Here is a 23,057-nt window from a genome sequence, read left to right on the forward strand (position 1 = left end):
TCAGAACCTGTGGGTGGTGGAAGGTAAAATGTACAAACACAACAAGGTCAAATAGACATCAGATGTTGAAATCCACTTGCAGGAGGAAATGGAAATTTTGGCAGGACAAGAAACTTCAAAGGAAAGTGAATATATTACAAAGAAACTGATGTCTTACACATTCCTTATCCAGCGGAAATGATCTTTAATGAGTTGGCTACTGCCTTCAATAAGCTGAAGCTTAAGCATGATAACAGCTGCATGTATTGATACCGAATGAGAAGAAATATATAACTTTTATTTTCAAACTGTGGTCTGGATGTTTAAGAAGGTAGCAGATTTACTTGGGCCTCATTCTTAATCTGTGGGAAACAAAATGGATGAGCTGGAATCATCACTAACTTAATGTCATACTTTCTAAGAACTCTCTTTGCTATACCTAACTGCAGGGACCGTTGGGAAGAGGAAATTTCTCATCCACACACATATAAATCCATAGGCAAAAGTATGCAAATGAGAAGTAATCAAATACTATTTTATAATACTGAAAGGATCTAGTAGAAACCTCAATTTATAAATATATATGCTGTATCTAAAAAGTATCACTGGATTGGTTTGTCACCTTAAAGGCATATTTGATTACTAAACTGTTTAGACTACAGTATTTAGAATGCAAATATATTTTCTATAAATTAATTTTCATACTTACAAGAAATCATTGTAAAATGTCTGTGTAAATATGCCTAGTTTCTGCTTGATACTGTATTTTCCTATACTAAGTGAGAGATGCACTGTTATTTTTTACTTTTAATTTCTTTGCTCTTTCTAGCTAAATACAATGTATTTGATCAATCTTTAAAACTCAAGACTTCTTAAACATTATAGTGATAGTTTTTCTCTTCCTAGTAATGCAGACAGCCCCACCCTCAAGCTCACATAGGCACTACTCAAAGGCAAGAGGCTGCATAAGTATTTTATAAGTATGTAGGTGTGTGCTATCTTACAATGTGGTGATAAATATAACTATTATAATTTGATTTTCCATGGAGCTTGACCATAGACAAAGAAAATGATATTCTCTTCACTATTATTTATTTTTATTATATAAAGATTAAGCAGGCATTTCTTGACTCTTTATCAGTCTCTCTTTAGCTTTTTAGCTTTACTGGAAAGTATGAACTCTTCTGAGAAAGAATTACTCTGAGATGTTGATAAGATTGAATTTCTGTGCCTTCAAAAGCTATGTGTAAGGACACAGGCTAATAAGAATTGACCCAGATAATGCTACACTGTTAAGTGTCTCTGTAGCCAGCTGACTGGTCTTCCCACTTGAAATTTCAGGGTCTATAACATTTCTTAATTAAGAACTGATGTTTGGCAGCTTTTAGTAGGCTAATTCAGCTTTATATTTTACTACTGCAATTTATCTTATTATCATTTTTCTATTGTATTTGTGGAACTGAATAAGCAATACAGCAACAGATTTGAGTTTCTTAATCTGTATTTTAAGTCTGTGCTCATTTGTACTTAGTTTATAAAAAGAAATATATGTGACTACATGCCAAATGCATTCTACTCTTTCCAAACAACAAGAAGGTAGTTACAGCTGTATTCTGCAGCATTTTGACAGTCCTAATCATAGACTGGAGATAATTTAGGGACTTGAGTAAAACATGCTTCATTCGTATTTCAAATCCTAACCCTCAGCTACAAGTACAAAACTGCAAAAGATATTCCTAATCAAATTTCTAACATAATATTTCAGATATAGTGATAAGATTCAAAACCATTTCTTGAATGAGAGTTACTGAAACTTCAGAATTTCCAGTAGAAAATACAAACGCTCTGCTTTCAAAATGTTAGAGATATGAAAAATGACAATGAGACTACAAGTACCTTCATAAGTAACTTCAAAAATGAGTGTTCATATACATAACCATCTAGTTCCTCTTCATGCTCATCCTAATTACACAGAAGTCAATTAATATATATATCTTTTTACAACATTTCATATTTGATCCTTAGAAAAACTCTCAGTAACAAAAGGTTACTCAGAGCTGATGTGTAACATTCCAAATCTCTCTGAGATGTGGAAATTTCTTTGAGGTAGATATTAAGTGTATTGGTTGAATCTCTCTGCAAAGATATTAAGTGTATTGGTTTGCTAAGGTTGCCATAGGAAAATACCACAGACTGGGTGGCTTAAACAAAAGGAACTTATTTTCTCAGTTTTAAAGGCTAGAAGTCCAAGATCAAGGTCAGCAGGTCTGGTTTCTCTTAAGGTCTCTCCCTGGCCAGCAGACTCCTGCTCTCGTGCTCCGTCTTTGCATGGTCTTTACTCTGTGCACATGCACCCCTGGTGTCTCTCTGTGTATCCAAATTTTCTCTTCTTATAAAAACACCAGTCAGATTGGATTAGGGCTCACTCTAATGTCCTCTTTTAACTTAATCACCTCTTTTTTTTTTTTTTTTTTTTTTTGCCGTACGTGGGCCTCTCACTGTCTGTTGTGGTCTCTCCCGTTGTGGAGCACAGGCTCCGAACGTACAGGCTCAGTGACCATGGCTCACGGGCCCAGCCGCTCCGCGGCAGGTGGGATCTTCCCGGACTGGGGCATGAACCCGTGTCCCCTGCAACGGCAGGCAGACTCTCAACCACTGCGCCACCAGGGAAGCCCCTTTAATCACCTCTTTAAAGGCCCTTAGTCCAAATACAGTCACATTCTGAGATTAGAGTTTTAAATTATGACCTTTGGGGGAACACAATTCAGCCCACAACAGTAAGTGACAGAGCAAGAGCACAAATCTAGGTAGTGACTTGAAGGCCTCTTATGTGTGTCCTGTGTGTGTGTTACATGAGCCCATCACAGTCTCAAAATGAAAGCAAACATCTGATATTCTTCATTGAGAATAGTTGAATATAAATGAAAACAAGATGACGGGAGAAAAGGAAGAGGAGGGAGAGGACCTTCAAGATAGCAGAGGAGTAAGACGTGGAGATCAACTTCCTCCCCACAAATACATCAGAAATACACCTACATGTGGAAAAACTCCTACAGAACACCTACTGACGCTGGCAGAAGACCTCAGACCTCCCAAAAGGCAAGAAAATCCCCATGTACCTGGGTAGGGCAAAAGAAAAAAGAAAGAACACAGACAAAAGGAAAGGGACGGGACCTGCACCATTGGGAGGGAGCTGTGAAGGAGGAAGAGTTTCTACACGCTAGGAAGCCCCTTCACTGGCGGAGACAGGGGCTGGGCGGGGGTGGGTGGCGGGGGTGGGGAAGCTTCAGAGCCAAAGAGGAGAGCGCAGCAACAGGGGTGGGTGCAGAGGGCAAAGTGGAGAGATTCCCGCACAGAGGATCGGTGCCGACCAGCACTCACCAGCCCGAGAGGCTTCTCTGCTCACCTGCCAGGGCGGGAGGGGGCTGGGAGCTGAGGCTCTGGCTTCAGTCAGATCGCAGGGAGAGGACTGGGGTTGGCAGTGTGAACACAGCCTGAAGGGGGCTAGAGCGCCACATCTAGCCAGGAGGTAGTCCTGGAAAAAGTCTGGACCTTCCTAAGAGGCAAGAGACTACTGTTTCGGGGTGCGCGAGGAGAGGAGATGCAGAACACTGCCTAAACGAGCTTCAGAGAAGGGCGTGAGCTGCAGCTATCAGCGTGGACACCAGAGATGGGAACGAAACGCTAACACTGCTGCTGCAGCCACCAAGAAGCCTGTGTGCAAGCACAGGTCACTATCCACACCTCCCCTCCCAGAAGCATGTGCAGCCCGCCACCGCCAGGGTCCTGTGATCCAGGGACAGCTTCCCCAGGGGAACACATGGCATGCCTCAGGCTGTTGCAACATTACCCCAGCCTCTGCCACTGCAGGCTCGCCCCACATTCCATACCCTCCCTCCCCTTGGCCTGAGTGAGCCAGTGCCCCTTAAACAGCCACTCCTCTAACTCCATCCTGTCTGGGTGAAGAACAGATGCCAGAGGGCGACCTACACACAGAGGCAGGGCCAAATCCAAAGCTGAACCCCAGGAAATGTGCGAACAAAGAAGAGAAAGAGAAATTTCTCCATGCAGTCACAGGAGCAGCGGATTAAATCTCCAAAATCAACTTGATGAACCCTGCATCTGTGGAATACCTGAATAGACAAAAAAATCATCCGACAATTGAGGCTGTGGATGTTGGGAGCAACTGTAGACTTGGGGTTTGCTGTATGCGAGTGATAAGTTTCTGAAATTTATGTATATCTTAGTATAGTTTTTAGCACTTGTTATCATTGGTGGATTTGTTTATTGCTTTGGTTGCTCTCCTCTTTTTTATTTATTACTTTTTTATGATTTTATTTTAATAATATTTTTATTTTTTCTTTAATAACTTATTTATTGTATTTTACTTTACTTTTTTCTTTCTTTCTTTTTTTTCTCCCTTTTCTTCTGAGCCGTGTGGCTGACAGGGTCTTGGTGCTCCAGCTGGGTGTCAGTACTGAGCCTCTGAGGTGGGAAAGCCAAGTTCAATACATTGGACCACTGGAGACCCCCTGGCTCCATGTAATATCAATCGGCGAGAGCTCTCCCAGAGATCTCTGTCTCAATGCTAAGACCCAGCTCCACTCAACGACCAGCAAGCTCCAGTGTGGGACGGCCTATGCCAAACAACTAACAAGACAGGAACACAACCCCACTCATTAGCAGAGAGGCTGCCTAAAATCATACTAAGTCCACAGACACCTCAAAACACACAATCGGACGCGATCCTGCCCTCCAGAAAGACAAGATCCAGCCTCATCCACCAGAACACAGGCACCAGTTCCCTCAACCAGGAAGCCTACACAACCCACGGAACCAACTTTACCCACTGGGGGCAGACACCAAACACAACGGGAACTGTGAATCGGCAGGCTGCGAAAAGGAGACGCCAAACACAGTAAGTTAAGCAAGATGAGAAGACAGAGAAATATACAGCAGATGAAGGAGCAAAGTAAAATCCCACCAGACCAAAGAAATGGATAGGAAATAGCTACATGAAAAAGAATTCAGAGTAATGATAGTAAAGATGATCCAAAATCTTGGAAATAGAATGGAGAAAATATATGAAATGTTTAACAAGGACCTAGAAGCCCTAAAGAGCAAATAAACAATGATGAACAACACAATAAATGAAATTAAAAATTCTCTACAAGGCATCAATAGCAGCATAACTGAGGCAGAAGAATGGATAAGTGACCTGGAAGATAAACAATGATGAACAACACAATAAATGAAATTAAAAATTCTCTACAAGGCATCAATAGCAGCATAACTGATAAGTGACCTGGAAGATAAAATAGTGGAAATAACTACTGCAGAGCAGGCTAAAGAAAAAAGAATGAGAAGAATTGAGGACAGTCTCAGAGACCTCTGGGATAACATTAAACGGATCAACATTCAAATTATAGGGGTCCAGGAAGAAGAAGAAAAAAGAAAGGGGCTGAGAAAATATTTGAAGAGATTATCGTTGAAAACTTCCCTAGTTTGGGAAAGAATATAAGGTCCAGGAAGCGCAGAGAGTCACATACAGGATAAATCCAAGGAGAAACATGCCAAGACACATATTAATCAAACCATCAAAAATTAAATACAAAGAAAAAATATTAAAAGCAGCAAGGGAAAAGCCACGAATAACATACAAGGGAATCGCCATAAGGTTAACAGCTGATCTTTCAGCAGAAACTCTGCAAGCCAGAAGGGAGTGGCATCACATATCTAAAGTGATGAAAGGGAAAAACCTACAACTATTCTACTCAGCACGGATGTCATTCAGATTCGACGGAGAAATTAAAACCTATAGTGACAAGCAAAAGCTAAGAGAATTCAGCACCACCAAACCAGCTTTACAACAAATGCTAAAGGAACTTCTCTAGGCAGGAAAGAAAAGAGAAGGAAAACACCTACAATAACAAGCCCAAAACTATTAAGAAAATGGTAAGAGGAATATGCATATCGATAATTACCTTAAATGTAAATAGATGAAATGCTCAAACCAAAAGGAACAGACTGGCTGAATGGATACAAAAAAAAGACCCGTATATATGCTGTCTACAAGAGAGACACTTCAGACCTAGGGACACATACACTGAAAGTGAGAGGATGGAAAAAGATATTCCACGCAAATGTAAATCAAATGAAAGCTGGAGGAGCAACTCTCATATCAGAAAAAACAGACTTTTAAATAAAGACTATTACAAGAGACAAAGAAAGACACTACCTAATGATCAAGGGTTCAATCCAAGAAGAAGATATAACAAGTGTAAATATTTATGAACCCAAAAGAGGAGCACCTTAATACATAAGGCAAATGCTAACAGCCATAAAAGGGGAAATCGACAGTAACACATTTAACACCCCACTTTCACCAATGGACAGATCATCCAAAATGAAAATAAACAAGGAATAAATAAGGAAAATAAATAAGGAAACAAGCTTTAAGTGACACATTAAACAAGATGGACTTAACTGATACTTATAAGACATTCCATCCAAAACAACAAAATAATCTTTCTTCTCAAGTGCTCATGGAACACTCTTCAGAATAGATCATACCTTGGGCCACAAATCAAGCCTTGGTAAATTTAAGAAAACTGAAATTGTATCAAGTATATTTTTGACCAAAACGCTATAAGACTAGAAATCAATTACAGAAAAAAAAATCTAAAACATACAAACACATGGAAGCTAAACAATATGCTATTAAATAACAAGAGATGACTGAAGAAGTCAAAGAGGAAAGCAAAAAATACCCAGAAACAAATGACAATGAAAACACGACGACCTAAAACCTATGGGATGCAGCAAAAGCAGTTCTAAGAGGGAAGTTTATAGCAATACAATTCTACCTCAAGAAACAAGAAACACCTCAAATAAACAACCTAACTTTACACCTAAAGCAATTAGAGATAAAAGAACAAAAAACACCCAAAGTTAGCAGAAGGAGAAAAATCATAAAGATCAGATCAGAAATAAATGAAAAAGAAATGAAATGAAGGAAACAATAGCAAAGATCAATAAAACTAAAAGCTGGTTCTTTGAGAAGATAAACAAAACTGATAAACCATTAGCCAGACTCATCAAGAAAAAAAGAGAGAAGACTGAAATCAACAGAATTAGAAATGAAAAAGGAGAAGTAACAACTGACACTGCAGAAATACAAAGGATCCTAAGAGATTACTACAAGCAACAATATGCCAAAAAATTAGACAACTGGGAAGAAATGGACAAATTCTTAGAAAGGCACAACCTTCTGAGACTGAACCAGGAAGAAATAGAAAATATAAACAGACCAATCAAAAGCACTAAAATTGAGACTGCGATTAAAAATATTCCAACAAACCAAAGCCCAGGACCAGATGGCTTCCCAGGCGAAATCTATCAAACATTTAGAGAAGAGCTAATACCTATCCTTCTCAAACTCTTCCAAAATATAGCAGAGGGAGGAACACTCCCAAACTCATTCTCTGAGGCCACCATCACACTGATACCAAAACCAGACAAAGATGTCACAAAAAAAGAAAACTACTGGCCAATATCACTAATGAACACAGATGCAAAAATTCTCAACAAAATACTAGCAAACAGCTTCCAACAGCACATTAAAAGGATCATACAATATGATCAAGTGGGGTTTATCCCAGGAATGCAAGGATTCTTCAATATACGCAAATCAATCAATGTGATACACCATATTAACAAACTGAAGAACAAAAACCATATGAAATGCTCAATAGATTCTGAAAAAGCTTTCAACAAAAGCTTACACCTATTTATGATAAAAACCCTCCAGAAAGTAGGAATACGGGGAACTTACCTCAACCTAATAAAGGCCATATATGACAAACCCACAGCCAACATTGTTCTCAATGGTGAAAAACTGAAACCATATCCACTAAGATAAGGAACAATACAAGGTTGCCCACTCTCACCACTATTATTCAACATAGTTTTGGAAGTTTTAGCCACAGCAATCAGAGAAGAAAAAGAAATAATGGGAATCCAAATTGGAAAACAAGAAGTAAAGCTGTCACTGTGTGCAGATGACATGGTACTATGCAGAGAGAATCCTAAAGATGCTACCAAAAAACTACTAGAGCTAATCAATCAATCTGGTAAAGTAGCAGGATACAAATTGATGCACAGAAATCTCTTGCATTCCTGTACACTAATGATGAAAAATCTGAAAGAGAAATTAAGGAAACACTCCTTTTTACCACTGTAACAAAAAGAGTAAAACACCTAGGAATAAACCTACCTAAGGAGACAAAAGACCTGTATGCAGAAAATTATAATGCACTTATATAATTTAAGAAATTAAAGATGATACAAACAGATGCAGAGTTCTACCATGTTCTTGGATTGGAAGAATCAATATTGTGAAAATGACTCTACTACCCAAAGTAATCTACAGATTCAATGCAATTCCTATCAAACTACCAATGGCATTTTTCACAGAACTAGAACAGAAAATTTCACAATTTATATGGAAAGAGAAAAAACCCCAAATAGCCAAAGCAATCTTGAGAAGGAAAAATGGAGCTGGAGGAATCAGGCTTCCTAACTTCAGACTATACTACAAAGCTACAGTAATAAAGACAGTATGGTACTGGCACAAAAACAGAAATATAGATCAATGGAACAGGATAGAAAGCCCAGAGATAAACCCATGCACATATGGTCACCTTATGTTTGAGAAAGGAGGCAAGAATATACAATGGAGAAAAGACAGTGCTTTCAATAAGTGGTGCTGGAAAAACTGGACAGCTACATGTAAAAGAATGAAAATAGAACACTCCTTAACACCATACACAAAAATAAACTCTAAATGGATTAAAGACGTAAAAGTAAGGCTAGACACTATAAAACTCTTAGAGAAAAACATAGGAAGAACACACTTTGACATAAACCACAGCAACATCCGTTTTGACCCACCTCCTAAAGAAATGGAAATAAAAACAAAAATAAACAAATGGGACCTTATGAGACTTAAAAGCTTTTGCACAGCAAAGGAAACCATAAACAAGACCAAAAGACAACCCTCAGAATAACGAGAAATGCTGGAGAGGGTGTGGAGAAAAGGGAACCCTCTTGCACTGTTGGTAGGAATGTAAATTGATCCAGCCACTATGGAGAACAGTATGGAGGTTCCTTAAAAAACTAAAAATAGAAGTACCATACGACCCAGCAATCCCACTACTGGGCATATACCCTGAGGAAACCATAATTCAAAAAGAGTCATATACTACGATGTTCACTGCAGCACTATTTACAACAGGCAAGACATGGAAGCAACCTAAGTGTCTACTGACAGATGCATGGATAAAGAAGATGTGGCACATATATACAATGGAATATTACTCAGCCATAAAAAGAAACAAAATTGAGTTATCTGTAGTGAGGTGGATGGATCTAGAGCCTGTCATACAGAGTGAAGTAAGTCAGAAAGAGAAAAACAATATCGCATGCTAACACATATATACGGACTCTAAAAAAAAATGTTTCTGATGAACCGAGGGGTTGGGCAGGAATAAAGATGTAGATGTAGAGAATGGACTTGAGGACATGGGGAAGAGGAAGGGTAAGCTAGGAAGAAGTGAGAGTGGCACTGACATATATACACTACCAAATGTAAAATAGATAGCTAGTGGAAAGCTGCTGCATAGCAAAGGGAGATCAACTTGATACTTTGGGATGACCTAGAGGGGTGGGATATGGAGGATGGGAGGGAGACACGAGAGGGAGCACATATGGGGATATATGTATACATAGAGTTGATTTACTTTGTTATACAGCAGAAACTAACACAACATTGTAAAGCAATTATACTCCACTAAAGATGTTTAAAAAAATTAAAAAGTTAAAAAAAAATAAAAAGAGAGGCAGCAAAACTCATGAAAGAAATTATAAAGTTCTCAGTAAAGACTAAACTGGAAGGAACACAGAAAAAATAAGTTCAATTTGTAACTCCTTCAGAAAAATAAAAGATGGAAAGGGAAAAATATTTAAATTAAAAAAATGAAAAGATGGTAACAGTGGAAGAAAAAAGTAATACCAAATCTAAGCAAAGAAGATTCACTATCAGTACTACAGAAGTCCCAAAATAAAATCAAAGCAATGCAACTGAATAAACTGCTTAAAATTTTTAAAAACAATATTGAAATAAAAAGATTTGATACCATACACTGAAAATGCATATTGCATACTTGGGAAACAAGCTCAGAAAAGGAAAAACTGAGCCATACAGCAGTAAATATACAAATATCTAAAGAAAAAGAAAAAAATCTTTTAGGCATCTAGGCAACAGTTACAGAATACAAATTTTTTTCAGGATAGGTCATGCTGTGCCATAAATCAAGATTCAATGAAACAGACTACAACAGTTAAATTAGGAATCAATAAAAATAATACATTTTTAGAATCCTGCATATTTTATAATTTAAAAACACACTTCTAATAACTCATTTCAAAGAAGAAATCACAAACTGAATAGTAATAAAATACAACATATTAAAATTTGTGAGATATAACTTAAGTAGTACTTAATAAGATAAATTTATAGCTTTAATTGCATGTATAAGGTGGGAAAGAGATATGAGTCAGTTATCTAAGTTTCCAGTTTAAGAAACTAGAAAAAGAAGAATTAAACCCAAAGAAGTTAGGGAAACAATAACAATGAGATCAAAAAATAATAAGAAGTTAGACAACAATAGGAAAGAAGTTGATTCTTTGAAAAGTTTTGAAAGTTAATAAACTTAGCAAGACTATACCTCAATAGTTTACTACAAAACAGCAACAAAAATCTTACCTTGGCCAATTCTGTAATTTTACCAAAACCAGGCTTCCAAGAGGGAGCTGTGAATAGACGATCTTAAATCCACTTTGATGAAGCTGAGACTCTTCAGGAAAGTCTTCTTCAGAAACAGAGCACTTATTGTACCTTAAATCAGTGTTCATGAAGCAGTACCATGCTTCACTGTGATCAACTTTGGATGCATCCTCACTTGACAACAATCTCCATTTCAAACAACTTTCATTCTCACACTGAACCCACACTTTGTTTACATACATGTTGTTTTCCACTGAGGAATCCAGTGCCGTATTACAATATTCTGCTATCATCTTACTATTCAATTCTCCTTTTTCCATAAAGGCATTTCATCTGGAAAATAAATAACAGGAAAATAAAAGAATAAGATCTGCAGGTATAAGGAGAGAAAGTTCAAACCAAAATCCGAGAAGTAGCTCTTTTATATCTTTTTTGCCCACCTCCTCTCTGTACATACTGAACATGTTATGTTTCCACCTACCCAAAAACAAAGGAACAAAACAGAAGCATCAATCACTCTGGTCATAAAATGCTCCAAAATTAAAAATAAGAAAAGTATGATGGAGCAGAAGTGGAGTAGAGGTTTACTATAATACCAATTCTATTACCAGTCAGTACATATCTGATATATATCCAGTACTTTTGCCATAATAACAGCTAAGCCTTATTCAGTGCTGACTATGAGCCAAATAATATTCTAAGTGCCTTATGCACACAGCTTATATAGTCTTCCCAACAACCTCAGTATGAGCACTTTTAGAGAGAAAAGGAAAGCTTAGAAAAAGTAAAGTAATTTATTTAAAGTCCCAGAGCTACTATGTGACAGAGTTGGGATTTATCCTTTTTTTTTTTTTTTTTTTTTTTTTTTGCGGTATGCGGGCCTTTCACTGCTGTGGCCTCTCCCGTTGCAGAGCGCAGGCTCAGCGGCCATGGCTCACGGGCCCAGCCGCTCCGCGGCATGTGGGATCTTCCCGGACCGGGGCACGAACCTGTGTCCGATCGCAGCCTCAGCGGCCATGTCTCACGGGCCCAGTCGCTCCGCGGCATGTGGGATCTTCCCAGACCGGGGCACGAACCTGTGTCCCCTGCATCGGCAGGCCGACTCCCAACCACTGCGCCACCAGGGAAGCCCCAGAGTTGGGATTTAAATGCAGGCAGTTTTCTCCCTAATTTTGTGGTCTTATCCACCAGGCTGTACTGCCTCTTGGGTATATGGTGGACATAGTGTGACTTGATCCCCTTTTTGAATTCTGAGGAAAACCAAAGGTAGCAAAATATTTCACCATGTAAAAATTTGAAATTTATTTTTAAAAAGTTAAAGGATTCTTTTGCTTATATAGCTTTGCCTTTTATCCATTATTAATTCAAGTGATATGAAAAAAATTTCTCAGAGGTTTTTTATTATGAAAATTTTAAACATATAAAACGTTAGGATTATATGAGTTAGCTCCTGACTTCTAGCTTCAAAAATAATAGTTACATGTATACTAAAAAATAAGTAATATAGCTAAAATACAAGAAAAACTATCAAAAACTTATTTTGTAATACAAAACCTATTTTTTTAAAAAAAGACTTACATATACCATATTAATAAATTAGTAGAACAACCACTATCCAATATAAGCACCATTTAAAGAAGCTCTTAATCCATGAGTTAATTGTATAATTAGAAACACACTTATAATCATATACCTTTCCATGATCACTACAAATCGCTTTAGAATAAAATTTGCCAATATATTTCAATAGCCATAGCCACAATTTTTGACCTATTAATCCCACTCATTTGAATGTATACAAAGAAAATAAACATAAAAGAGACTAACCTAACGAGGAAAATAATAGCTAAGATAAATAAAACTAAAAGCTGGTTCTTTGAGAAGATAAACAAAATTGATAAATCGTTAGCCAGACTCATCAAGAGAAGAGGGGAGAGGATTCAAATCAAAAAAATTAGAAATGAAAAAGGAGAAGTTACAACTGACATCACAGAAATACAAGGAATTATAAGAGACTTTTACAAGCAACTATATGCCAGTAAAATGGACAACCTGGAAGAAATGGACAAATTCTTAGAAAAGTACAACCTTGAACACTGAATCAAGAAGAAACAGAAAATATGAACTGACCAATCAGAAGTAATGAAATTGAAACTGTAATTAAAAATCTTCCAACAAACAGAAGTCCAGGACCAGATGGCTTTCCAGGCGAATTCTATCAATCATTTAGAGAAGAGCTAATGCCTATCCTGCTCAAACTCTTCCAAACAATTGCAGAGGGTGCAACACTCCCAAACTCATACTATGAGGCCACCATCACCCTGATAACAAAACCAGACAAAGATATCACAAAAAGGAAAACTGCAGGCCAATATCACTGATGAACATAGATGCAAAAACCCTCAACAAAATACCAGCAAACAGAATCCAACAACACATTAAAAGGATTATACACCATGATCAAGTGGGATTTATCCCAGGGATGCAAGGATTCTTCAATATATGCAAATCAATCATGTGATACACCATATTAACAAATTGAAGAATAAAAACCACATGATCAGGGCTTCCCTGGTGGTGCGCGCCCGGAGCCTGTGCTCTGCAACTGGAGAGGCCACAACAGAGGGAAGCCCGCATACCACAAAAAAAAAAAAAAAAAAAAAAAAACCACATGATCATCTCAATAGATGCAGAAAAAGCTTTCGACAAAATTCAGTACTGATATATGATAAAAACTCTCCAGAAAGTAGGAAGAGAGAGAACCTAGCTCAACATAATAAAGGCCACATATGGAAAACCCACAGCAAATGTTATTCTCAGTGGTGAAAAACTGAAAGCATTTCCTCTAAGATCAGGAACAAGACAAGGGTGTCCACTTTCATGACTATTATTCAACATAGTCTTGGAAGTGCTAGCCACAGCAATCAGAAAATAAAAAGAAATAAAAGGAACCCAAACTGGAAAAGAAGAAGTATAACTGTCACTGTTTGCAGATGACATGATACTATACATAGAAAACCCTAAAGATGCTACCAGAAAACTACTAGAGCTAATCAATAAATTTAGTAAAGTTGCAGGATACAAAATTAATACACAAAAATCTATTGCATTCCTATGCACTAACAATGAAAGATCATAAAGAGAAATTAAGAAAACAATCCTATTTACAATTGCAACAAAAAGAATAAAATACCTAGGAATAAACCTACCTGAGGAGGCTAAAGACCTGTACTCAGAAAATTATAAGATGCTGATGAAAGAAATCAAAGACGACAGAAACAGATGGAGAGATATACCATGTTCTTGGATTGGAAGAATCAATATTGTGAAAATGACCATACTACCCAAAGCAATCTACAGATTCAATGCAATCCCTATCAAATTACCAATGGCATTTTCCACAGAACTAGAACAGAAAATTTTACGATATTTATGGAAATGCAAAAGACCCTGAATAGCCAAAGCAATCTTGAGAAAGAAAAACAAAGCTGGAGGAATCAGGCTCCCTGACTTCAGACTATACTACAAAGCTACAGTAATCAAGACAGCATGGTACTGGCACAAAAACAGAAATATAGATCAATGGAACAGGATAGAAAGCCCAGAGATAAACCCAGGCACCTATGGTCACCTAAGCTATGACAAAGGAGGCAAGAATATACAATGGAGAAAAAACAGCCTCTTCGATAAGTGGTGCTCAGAAAACTGGACAGCTACACGTTAAAGAATGAAATTAGAACACTCCCTAACACCATACACAAAAATAGACTCAAAATGGATTAAAGACCTAAATGTAAGGCCAGACACTATAAAACTCTTAGAGGAAAACATAGGCACAACACTCTTTGACATAAATCACAGCAAGATCTTCTTCGACCCACCTCCTGGAATAATGAAAACAAAAACAAAAATAAACAAATGGGTCCTAATTAAAAGCTTTGCACAGCAAAGGAATCCATAAGCAAGATGAAAAGACTACCCTCAGAATGGGAGAAAATATTTGCAAATGAAGCAACTGACAAAGAATTATCTCCAAAATATACAAGCAGCTCAATCAAATAATGGGCGGAAGACCTTAATAGACATTTCTCCAAAGAAGACATACAGATGGCCAACAAACACATGAAAAAATGCTCAACATTACTAATTATTAGAGAAATGAAAATCAAAACTACAACCAGGTATCACCTCGCACCAGTCAGAATGGCCATCATTAAAAAGTCTACAAACAATAAATGCTGGAGAGGGTGTGGAGAAAAGAGAACCCTCCTATGCTGTTGGTGGGAATGTAAATTGATACAGCCACTATGGAGAACAGTATGGAGGTTCCTTAAAAAACTAAAAATAGAAGTACCATACGACCCAGCAATCCCACTACTTGGTATATACCCAGAGAAAACCATAATTTAAAAAGTCATGTACCACAGTGTTCACTGCAGCACTATTTACAATAGCTAGGACATGGAAGCAACCTAAATGTCCATCAACAGAGGAATAAAGAAGATGTGGTACATATATAAAATGGAATATTACTCAGCCACAAAAAGGAATGAAATTGGGTCATTTGTAGAGATGTGGATGGACCTAGAGAGTGCCATACAGAGTGAACTAAGTCAGAAAGAGAAAAACAAATATCGTATATTAACACATATATGTGGAATCTAGAAAAATGGTATATATGATCTTATTTGCAGAACAGAAATAGAGACACAGACATAGAGAACAAATGTATGGACACCAAGGGGGGAAGTGGGGGTGGAATGAATTGGGAGATTGGGATTGACATATACACACTATTGATACTATGTATAAAATAGATAACTGATGAGAACACACTGTATTGCTCAGGAAACTCTACTCAGTGCTCTGTGGTGACCTAAATGGGAAGGATATCCAAAAAAGAGGGGATATATGTATATGTATAGCTGATTCACTTTGCTATACAGTAGAAACTAATACAACATTGTAAAGCATCTGTACTCCAATAAAAATTAATTATAAAATATAAAAACTAAAAAAATTTTTTTAAGTGACTAACTTATACATACAAAGACCAACAATATTCACTGTGCACTGTTTATCATATTGAAAGAGTGGAAAAAATCTAAAAACAGGAAGAACAAAATCTAAAGGAAGATTATGAAATGTTGCTGAGATATATATATACACACACACATATATATTAATTTGGCTAATACTTTGGCAAGGAAATTTATGAGGAATAATACTGCATTTTATATTACAGGTGAAGTGGATCACTAGACAGTAGATTAGAAGTTGTTGACTCCAGACTTTGGACCCAAATGAAATGTGAATTCCTGGCTCTGCTACTCACCAGCTCTATATCCCTGGGCAAGGCATTGTTTTGCATTTCACTTCACATTTGGTGTACTTCCTCGGGTGTGTGTATGTGTGTGTGTGTGTGTGTGTGTATGATAGCTTTCTTTTTCTTTCTCTATTTCCAATCCTTATGTCTTCTTTTATTACGCTGGCTAGGACAGGTATAATATTGAATAGAAGCCATTATCGTGACTTTTTTTTCTAATTTAAAAGAGAATGATTCTACTATTTGACTATAAAGTCAAACATATATGCATTTTTTTGGTAGAGACCATTGAAAGGTAACAAAAAATTGTTTTCCTTCAGTTACCAGTTAATGAAGAGAATTTTTGTTGTTGTTGTTGTTAAACCTGAAGTGGTGTTGAATTTTATCAAAGGCTTTTCTGTATACTGAGGTGAACATAAGGTTTTTCTTTTTAAATATGTGAATTGAGTAGGTTGTATTAATGGATTTAATTAATGATCAACCATATTTGCATTCTGGGTTCACATCATAACATTTTTTCTTTAACATGTTGTTGCATTCAGTTTATTAATAATTAGTTAAGATTGGTTCATATATGTGTTTACAGATGAGGTTGCTCTACAACTTTCATTTCTACTTTTGTCTTTGTCGGTTTTTGACATCAAGATTAAAAGAGCCTCATAAAGCAAAATATAGAATGTTGTCCTTTTTTGGAAAGTTTGCTTAAGGGGAGGATTTTCCAATTTTGTCAAATATTTAAGAATTCTAAAGAGGCACAAACTACTATGTGTAAAGTAAATAAGCTACAAGGATATATTATACAGCACATGGAATATAGCTAATATTTTACAGTAATTTAAAAGGACTGTTATCTATAAAAATACTGAATCACTTTGTTGTATATCTAAAACTAATAAAATATTGTAAATCATCTATAGTTCTCAAAAAAATTAAGCAACGAGAAGCAAATAGAATAAAATGTTAATGTCCGCTAAGTCCAGGCAACGAGTATATAGGTATTTCATTTTTTCTCTAAATTGGAAATTTCTCATAATTAAAAAACAAAAAATTGAAAATATTATTTAACAAAAACATAAATTAGTAAAATTGATAGAAAATTATGAATCATGTAGAAGCATTCTATATAAGTTTTGCACAAATACAAATTTGTTGCTTATTTTCTACAATTCATCATGAAACAAGCTTAGAATTTTTCTCGTTATAAACTTCAAATTTGTAAATAACAAAAGTGAGAATACAAAAATAAAAGAATTCTAGTGCATCTACTATATTTCTCATTATGTTTCTTTCACTCTTAATTTGTTCATACCTTTTCCCCCTCATTTGTCTTGTCAGGGCTTTTTAAACAACCAGAGCTTGAGTCTTCTCTTTTATTCTTTTGAATTCTGTATAGTTGATAGCTGCACTTTAATATTTCCTTTCTTCTACTTTCTTTGGGCATTCTTTGTTGAGCTAATCTTTCTCTTCTTGAGTTGATGCTTAGTTAATTCATTTTCAGTCATTTATTTTTTGGCTGCGTTGGGTCTCCATTACTGTGCACAGGCTTTCTCTAGTTGCAGAAAGTGGGGGCTACTCTTTGTTGCAGTGCGTGGGCTTCTCATAATGGTGGCGTCTCTTGTTGTGGAGCACAGGCTCTAGGCGTGCGGACTTCAGTAGTTGTGGCACACAGGGGCTCAGCAGTTGTGGCTCACAGGTCCTAGAGCACAGGCTCAGTAGTTGTGGTGCATGGGTTTAGTTGCTCTACGGCATGTGAGATCTTCCCGGACCAGGGCTTGAACCCATGTCCCCTGTGTTGGCAGGCAGATTCTTAAGCATTGCGCCACCAGGGAAGTCCATTTTCAGTCTTTTTTAAAAAAAAACTTTATTAATTTTTTTATATTGTGGTAAGAATACTTAACATGAGATCTACCCTCTTGACAATTTTTTAAAGTGCATAAAAGAGTATTGTTGACTATAGGTACAATGTTGTACAGCAGATCTCTATTTACTCATCTTTCTTCATTAAAACTTTATGCCTGCTAATTTATAACTCCCCACTTCACCATTTCCCTTGCCCCTGGAAACCATTCCATTCTTTGATGCTATGAATTTGACTACTGTAGATACCACATATAAGTGGAATCACATAGCATTTGTCTTTCTGTAACTGGCTTCTTTCACTTCGCATAATGTCCCCCAGGTTCATCCATGTTGTTGCATATTGCAGAACTTCCTTCTTATTTAAGGCTGAATAGTATTCCATTATACATTTTCTTTATCTATTCATCCATCAATGGACACATGTTGTTTCCATATCTTGGGTATTGTGAATAGTGCTGCTATAAACGTGGGAGTACTAATGTGTCTTTGAGATCCTGATTTCAGTTCTCTTGGATAAATACCCAGAAGTGGGATGGCTGAATCATATGGTGGTTCTATTTTTATTTTTTGAAGAACCTCCATACTGTTTCCCATAGCAGCTGCATCATTTTGCATTCCCACCTACAGTGTACAAGTTTCCAGTGTATCTACATCCTCACCAACATCTATTATCTTTTGACTTTTTGATAAGAGCCATCCTAACAGGTGTGAAGTGATAGATAGTTAACTGTGGTTTTGATTTACATTTTCCTGATGATTAGTGAGGTGAAGGATCTTTTCATATATCTGATGGCCACACATTTTCTTTAGAAAAACTTCACATTTTTAATTTAAACCTTTTTTTTTGGCTGTTACTTGTAAGAGTCCGTTACATATTTTGGACATTAACCCCTTATTGGATCTATGTTTACAAATATTTTCTCCCATTCTGTAGGCTGCCTTTCATTTTATTGATTGTCTCCCTTGCTATGCAGAAACAATTTAGTTTGATGTAGCCCTATTTCTTTATTTTTACTTTTGTTGCCTCTGCTTTTGGTGTCAGATCCAAAAAAAATCACTGACAAGATCAATCTTATGGAACTTTTCCTCTATGTTTTCTTCCAGAAGTTTTACAGTTTCAGGTCTTACATTTAAGTCTTTAATCCATTATGAGTTGATTTTTGTGTATGGTGTGAGTTAAGGATCCAATTTCATTCTTTTGCATGTGGACATCTAGTTCTCCAAGACAATTTACTGAAGAGACTATCCTTTCCACATTGTGTATTCTTGATGCCTTTGTTTAAGATTAGTTGACCCATATATATGTAGGTTCATTTCCGGTCTCCTTATTCTGTTCCATTGATCTGTGTCTGTTTTCATGTCAATACCATACCATTTTGATCACTATAGTTTTGTAAGATAGTTTTAAATCAGGAAGTAGAATGCCTCCAACTTTGCTCTTCTTGCTCAAAACTGCTTAGCTATTTGGGGTTTCATATGATTCCACACAAATTTTAGGATTATTTCTTCTATTCCTGTGAAAAATGCCATTGGAATTTTCATAGGGATTGCATTCAATCTACAGATTATTTTGGTTTGTATGGATATTTTAACAATATTAATTCTAATCCATGAACATGGAATATCTTTCCACTTGTGTCTTCTTCAATTCCTTTCATCAATGTTTTATAGTTTTAAGTTTACAGATCTTTCACCTCCTAGGTTAAATTTATTACATAGAATTTTATTCAACACAACTGTAAATTAGATTGTTTTCTTAATTTCTTTTCCAGAGAGTTTGTAGTAAATGTATAGAAATGCAACTCATTTCTGTTTGTTGATTTTGTATCTTGCAACTTTACTGAGTTCATTTATTAATTTTAACAATTTTTTGATGGCATTCTCAGGGTTTTCTATATATGAGATCATGTATTCTGCAGAGACAATTTTACTTCTTCGTTTCTGATACGGATGCTTTTATTTATCTTCTTTGCCTAATTGCCCTGGCTAGAACTTCCAGTACTATGTTGAATAAAAGTGGAGATAGCAGCTACCCTTGTCTTATTCCTGATCCTAGATGAAAAGCTTTCAGTTTTCACTAGTGAGCATGATGTTAACTGTGAGCTTGTTATATATGGCTATCATTTTGTTGACCTACATTCCTTCCATACCCAACTTGTCAAGAGCTTTTGTCATCAAAGGGTACTGCCTTTTGTCAAATTCTTTCTCTTGCATCTATTGAGATGATAACATGATTATTTTCCCCTTCATTATGGTGTATCATGTTTACTGATTTGACTATAAATGCCAAATCAATGGATGGTTTATGTTAAACCATCCATGCATCTCGTGAATAAATTCCACCTGATCCTGGTATATGATCCTTTTTAATGTGCTGTTGATTCTGTTTGCTAGTATTTTTGTTGAGGATTTTTGCATATATGTTCATCAGGGATATTGGCCTGTACTTTTCTTTTCTAGTAATGTTCTTTTCTGATCTTGGTATCAGGTAATCCTGGGCTTGTAAAATGAGTTTGGAATTGTTCTCTCCTCTTCAGCTTTTTGAAAGAGTTTGAGAAGGAATTACCACTAATTACTCTTTAAATGCTTGGTAGAATTCATCAGTAAAGCCATCTGGTCCTAGACTTTTCTTTGTTGGGAGAATTTTTGATTACTGATTCAATCACCTTGTTATTGGTCTGTTCAAATCTTCTATTTCTTCACAATTCAGTCTTGGAAGGTTGTATGTTTCTAGTAATTTCTCCAACCTTCTATGTTATCCAATTTTTTCAATTTTTTGGCATATAATTGTTCACAGTAGTCTCTTATGATCCTTTGTATTTCTGAGGCATCAGTTGTAATCAGTTGTAAATTTTCCTCTTTCATGTCTGATTTTGAGTCTTCTTTTTTTCTGTTAGTCTAAAGGTTTGTCAATTTTGTTTATCTTTTCAAAAAAACCAACTCTTAGTTTCATTGATCTTTTCTATTATCTTTCTAGTCTCTCGTTTATTTCTGCTCTGATCTGTGTTATTTCCTCCTTCTACTAAATTTAGGCTTAGTAGTTATTCTTTTTCTAGTTTTTTCCGGAGTAAAGTTAGTTTGAGATCTTTCTTCTTAATGTAGACATTTATCACTATAAACTTCCCTCTTAGAATCACTTCTGCCGTATCCCATAATTTTATTATGTTGCGTTTCATTTTCATTTGTCTCAAGATACTTTTTGACTTCTCTTTTGATTTCTTCTTTGACCAACTGTTTGTTCAGGAGCATGTTGTTTAATCTCCACATATTTGTGAATTTTCCAGTTTTTCTTCTGTAATTGATTTCCAGTTTCATACCATTACTGTCAGAAAAGATGCTTGATATGACTTCAATCTTCTTATATTTGTTAAGACTAGTTTTGTGGTCTAACATATGATCTATCCTGGAAGATGTTCCATGTACATTTGAGAAGAATGTGCACTCTGCTGCTGTTAGATGGATGTTCTGTATATGTCTGTGAGATTCTTTTCATCTAAAGTATAATTTGAGTCCAGTGTTTCCTTATTTTCTGTCTGGATGATCTATTCATTGTTCAAAGTGGACTACCGAGATCCCCTATTATTATTGTATTGCTGTCTATTTCTCCCTTCAAATCTGTTAATATTTGGTTTATAAATTGAGATGCTCCAGGGCTTCCCTGGTGGCGCAGTGGTTAAGAGTCCGCCTGCCGATGCAGGGGACGCAGGTTCCTGCCCCAGTCTGGGAGGATCCCACGTGCCGCGGAGCGGCTGGGCCCGTGAGCCATGGCCGCTGAGCCTGCGCATCCGGAGCCTGTGCTCCACAACGGGAGAGGCCACAACAGTGAGGGGCCTGCGTACCGAAAAAAAAAAAAAAAATTTAGACGCTCCAATATTGAGTGCACAAATATTTTCAACTGTTAAATTCTCTTGATGAACTGACCTCTTTATCATTATATAACCTTGACTCTTTTTACAGTTTTTTTACTTCAATTCTATTTTGTCTGATACAAGAATAGCTATTGCTGCTCTCTTTTGCTTTCCACTTGTCTGGACTATCTTTTCCCATCCCTTCACTTTCAGTCTATAACTAGAGAATTAGTCCATTTACATCTAAAGTAATTTTTGACAAGTAAAGACTTACTACTGCCCTTTGTTAATTCTTTTCTGGGTGTTTTGTAGATCCTTTGTTCCTATTTTCTTCTCTTTCTCTCATCTTTTATGATTTGATGATTTTCTGTGGTACACTTTGATTCTTTTTTCATTATCTTTTGTGTATCTACTATACATTTTTGCTTTGAGGCTTGCCTGAAACATCCTATAGTTATAACAGTCCATTTTAAGCTGATAACTTCAATAACATACAAAAGCTCCACACATTTACTCTCTGTTCCCACATTTTATGTTTTTGATGTCACAATTCCATCTTTTTCTATTATGTGTCCATTAAAACAGTATTGGAGCTATAGAGATTTTTAATACTTTTTTCTTTTAACCTTCATACCATATTTATATGTGATTTACACACCACCATCATTATTAGAGTATTTTGAATACAACTTTATATTTACCTTTACCAGAGAGTTTTATACCTTTATGTTTTCATATTCCTAATTAGCATCCTTTCATTTCAGCTTAAAGAACTCCTTTAGCATTTCTTGTAATGCAGGTTTACTGGGGATGAATTCCTTCAGCTTTTGTTTGTTTAAGAATATCTTTATTTCCCCTTCAATTCTGAAGGACAACTTTGCCAGAAGCAGTATTCTTGGTTGGTAGTTTTCTTTCTTTCATAAGTTCTTTTAGAACTTTGAATATATCATCCCACTCCATATTTTCACTCTTTTTTGTTCTTTTTGCTTTTTGCTCCTCTGATTGGATGACTTCCAGAGAGTTATCTTCAAGCTCATTGATCCTTCCTTCTGTTTGATCAAGTCTATTGTTGAACTGCTCTTTTTTTTTTTTTTTTTTCTTTGTGGTATGCGGGCCTTCCTCTGCTGTGGCCTCTCCCGTTGCGGAGCACAGGCTCCGGACGCGCAGGCTCAGCGGCCATGGCTCACGGGCCCAGCCG

General features: G+C 36.4%; 1 protein-coding gene across 7 annotated transcripts in view; it reads right to left on the minus strand.

The window, feature by feature from the left end:
• The window catches only part of ZCWPW2 (zinc finger CW-type and PWWP domain containing 2), a 142,841-nt gene that overhangs the window by 73,835 nt on the left and 45,949 nt on the right, over positions 1-23,057 (minus strand). For 6 of the 7 annotated variants that reach the window (XM_028478908.2, XM_007108652.3, XM_055079745.1 and 3 more), the window contains one exon: positions 10,805-11,158. In XM_028478908.2, coding sequence (XP_028334709.1) covers positions 10,805-11,145 — 341 coding nt within the window. In that variant the 5' untranslated portion in view covers positions 11,146-11,158. Of the gene's footprint in view, positions 1-10,804; positions 11,159-17,460; positions 17,475-23,057 lie in introns of those variants that run through there. The other variant, XM_028478904.1, reaches the window with a different exon arrangement.

This window comes from Physeter macrocephalus, chromosome 18 (genome assembly GCF_002837175.3).
Source record: "Physeter macrocephalus isolate SW-GA chromosome 18, ASM283717v5, whole genome shotgun sequence".
Lineage (NCBI taxonomy): Eukaryota > Metazoa > Chordata > Mammalia > Artiodactyla > Physeteridae > Physeter > Physeter macrocephalus.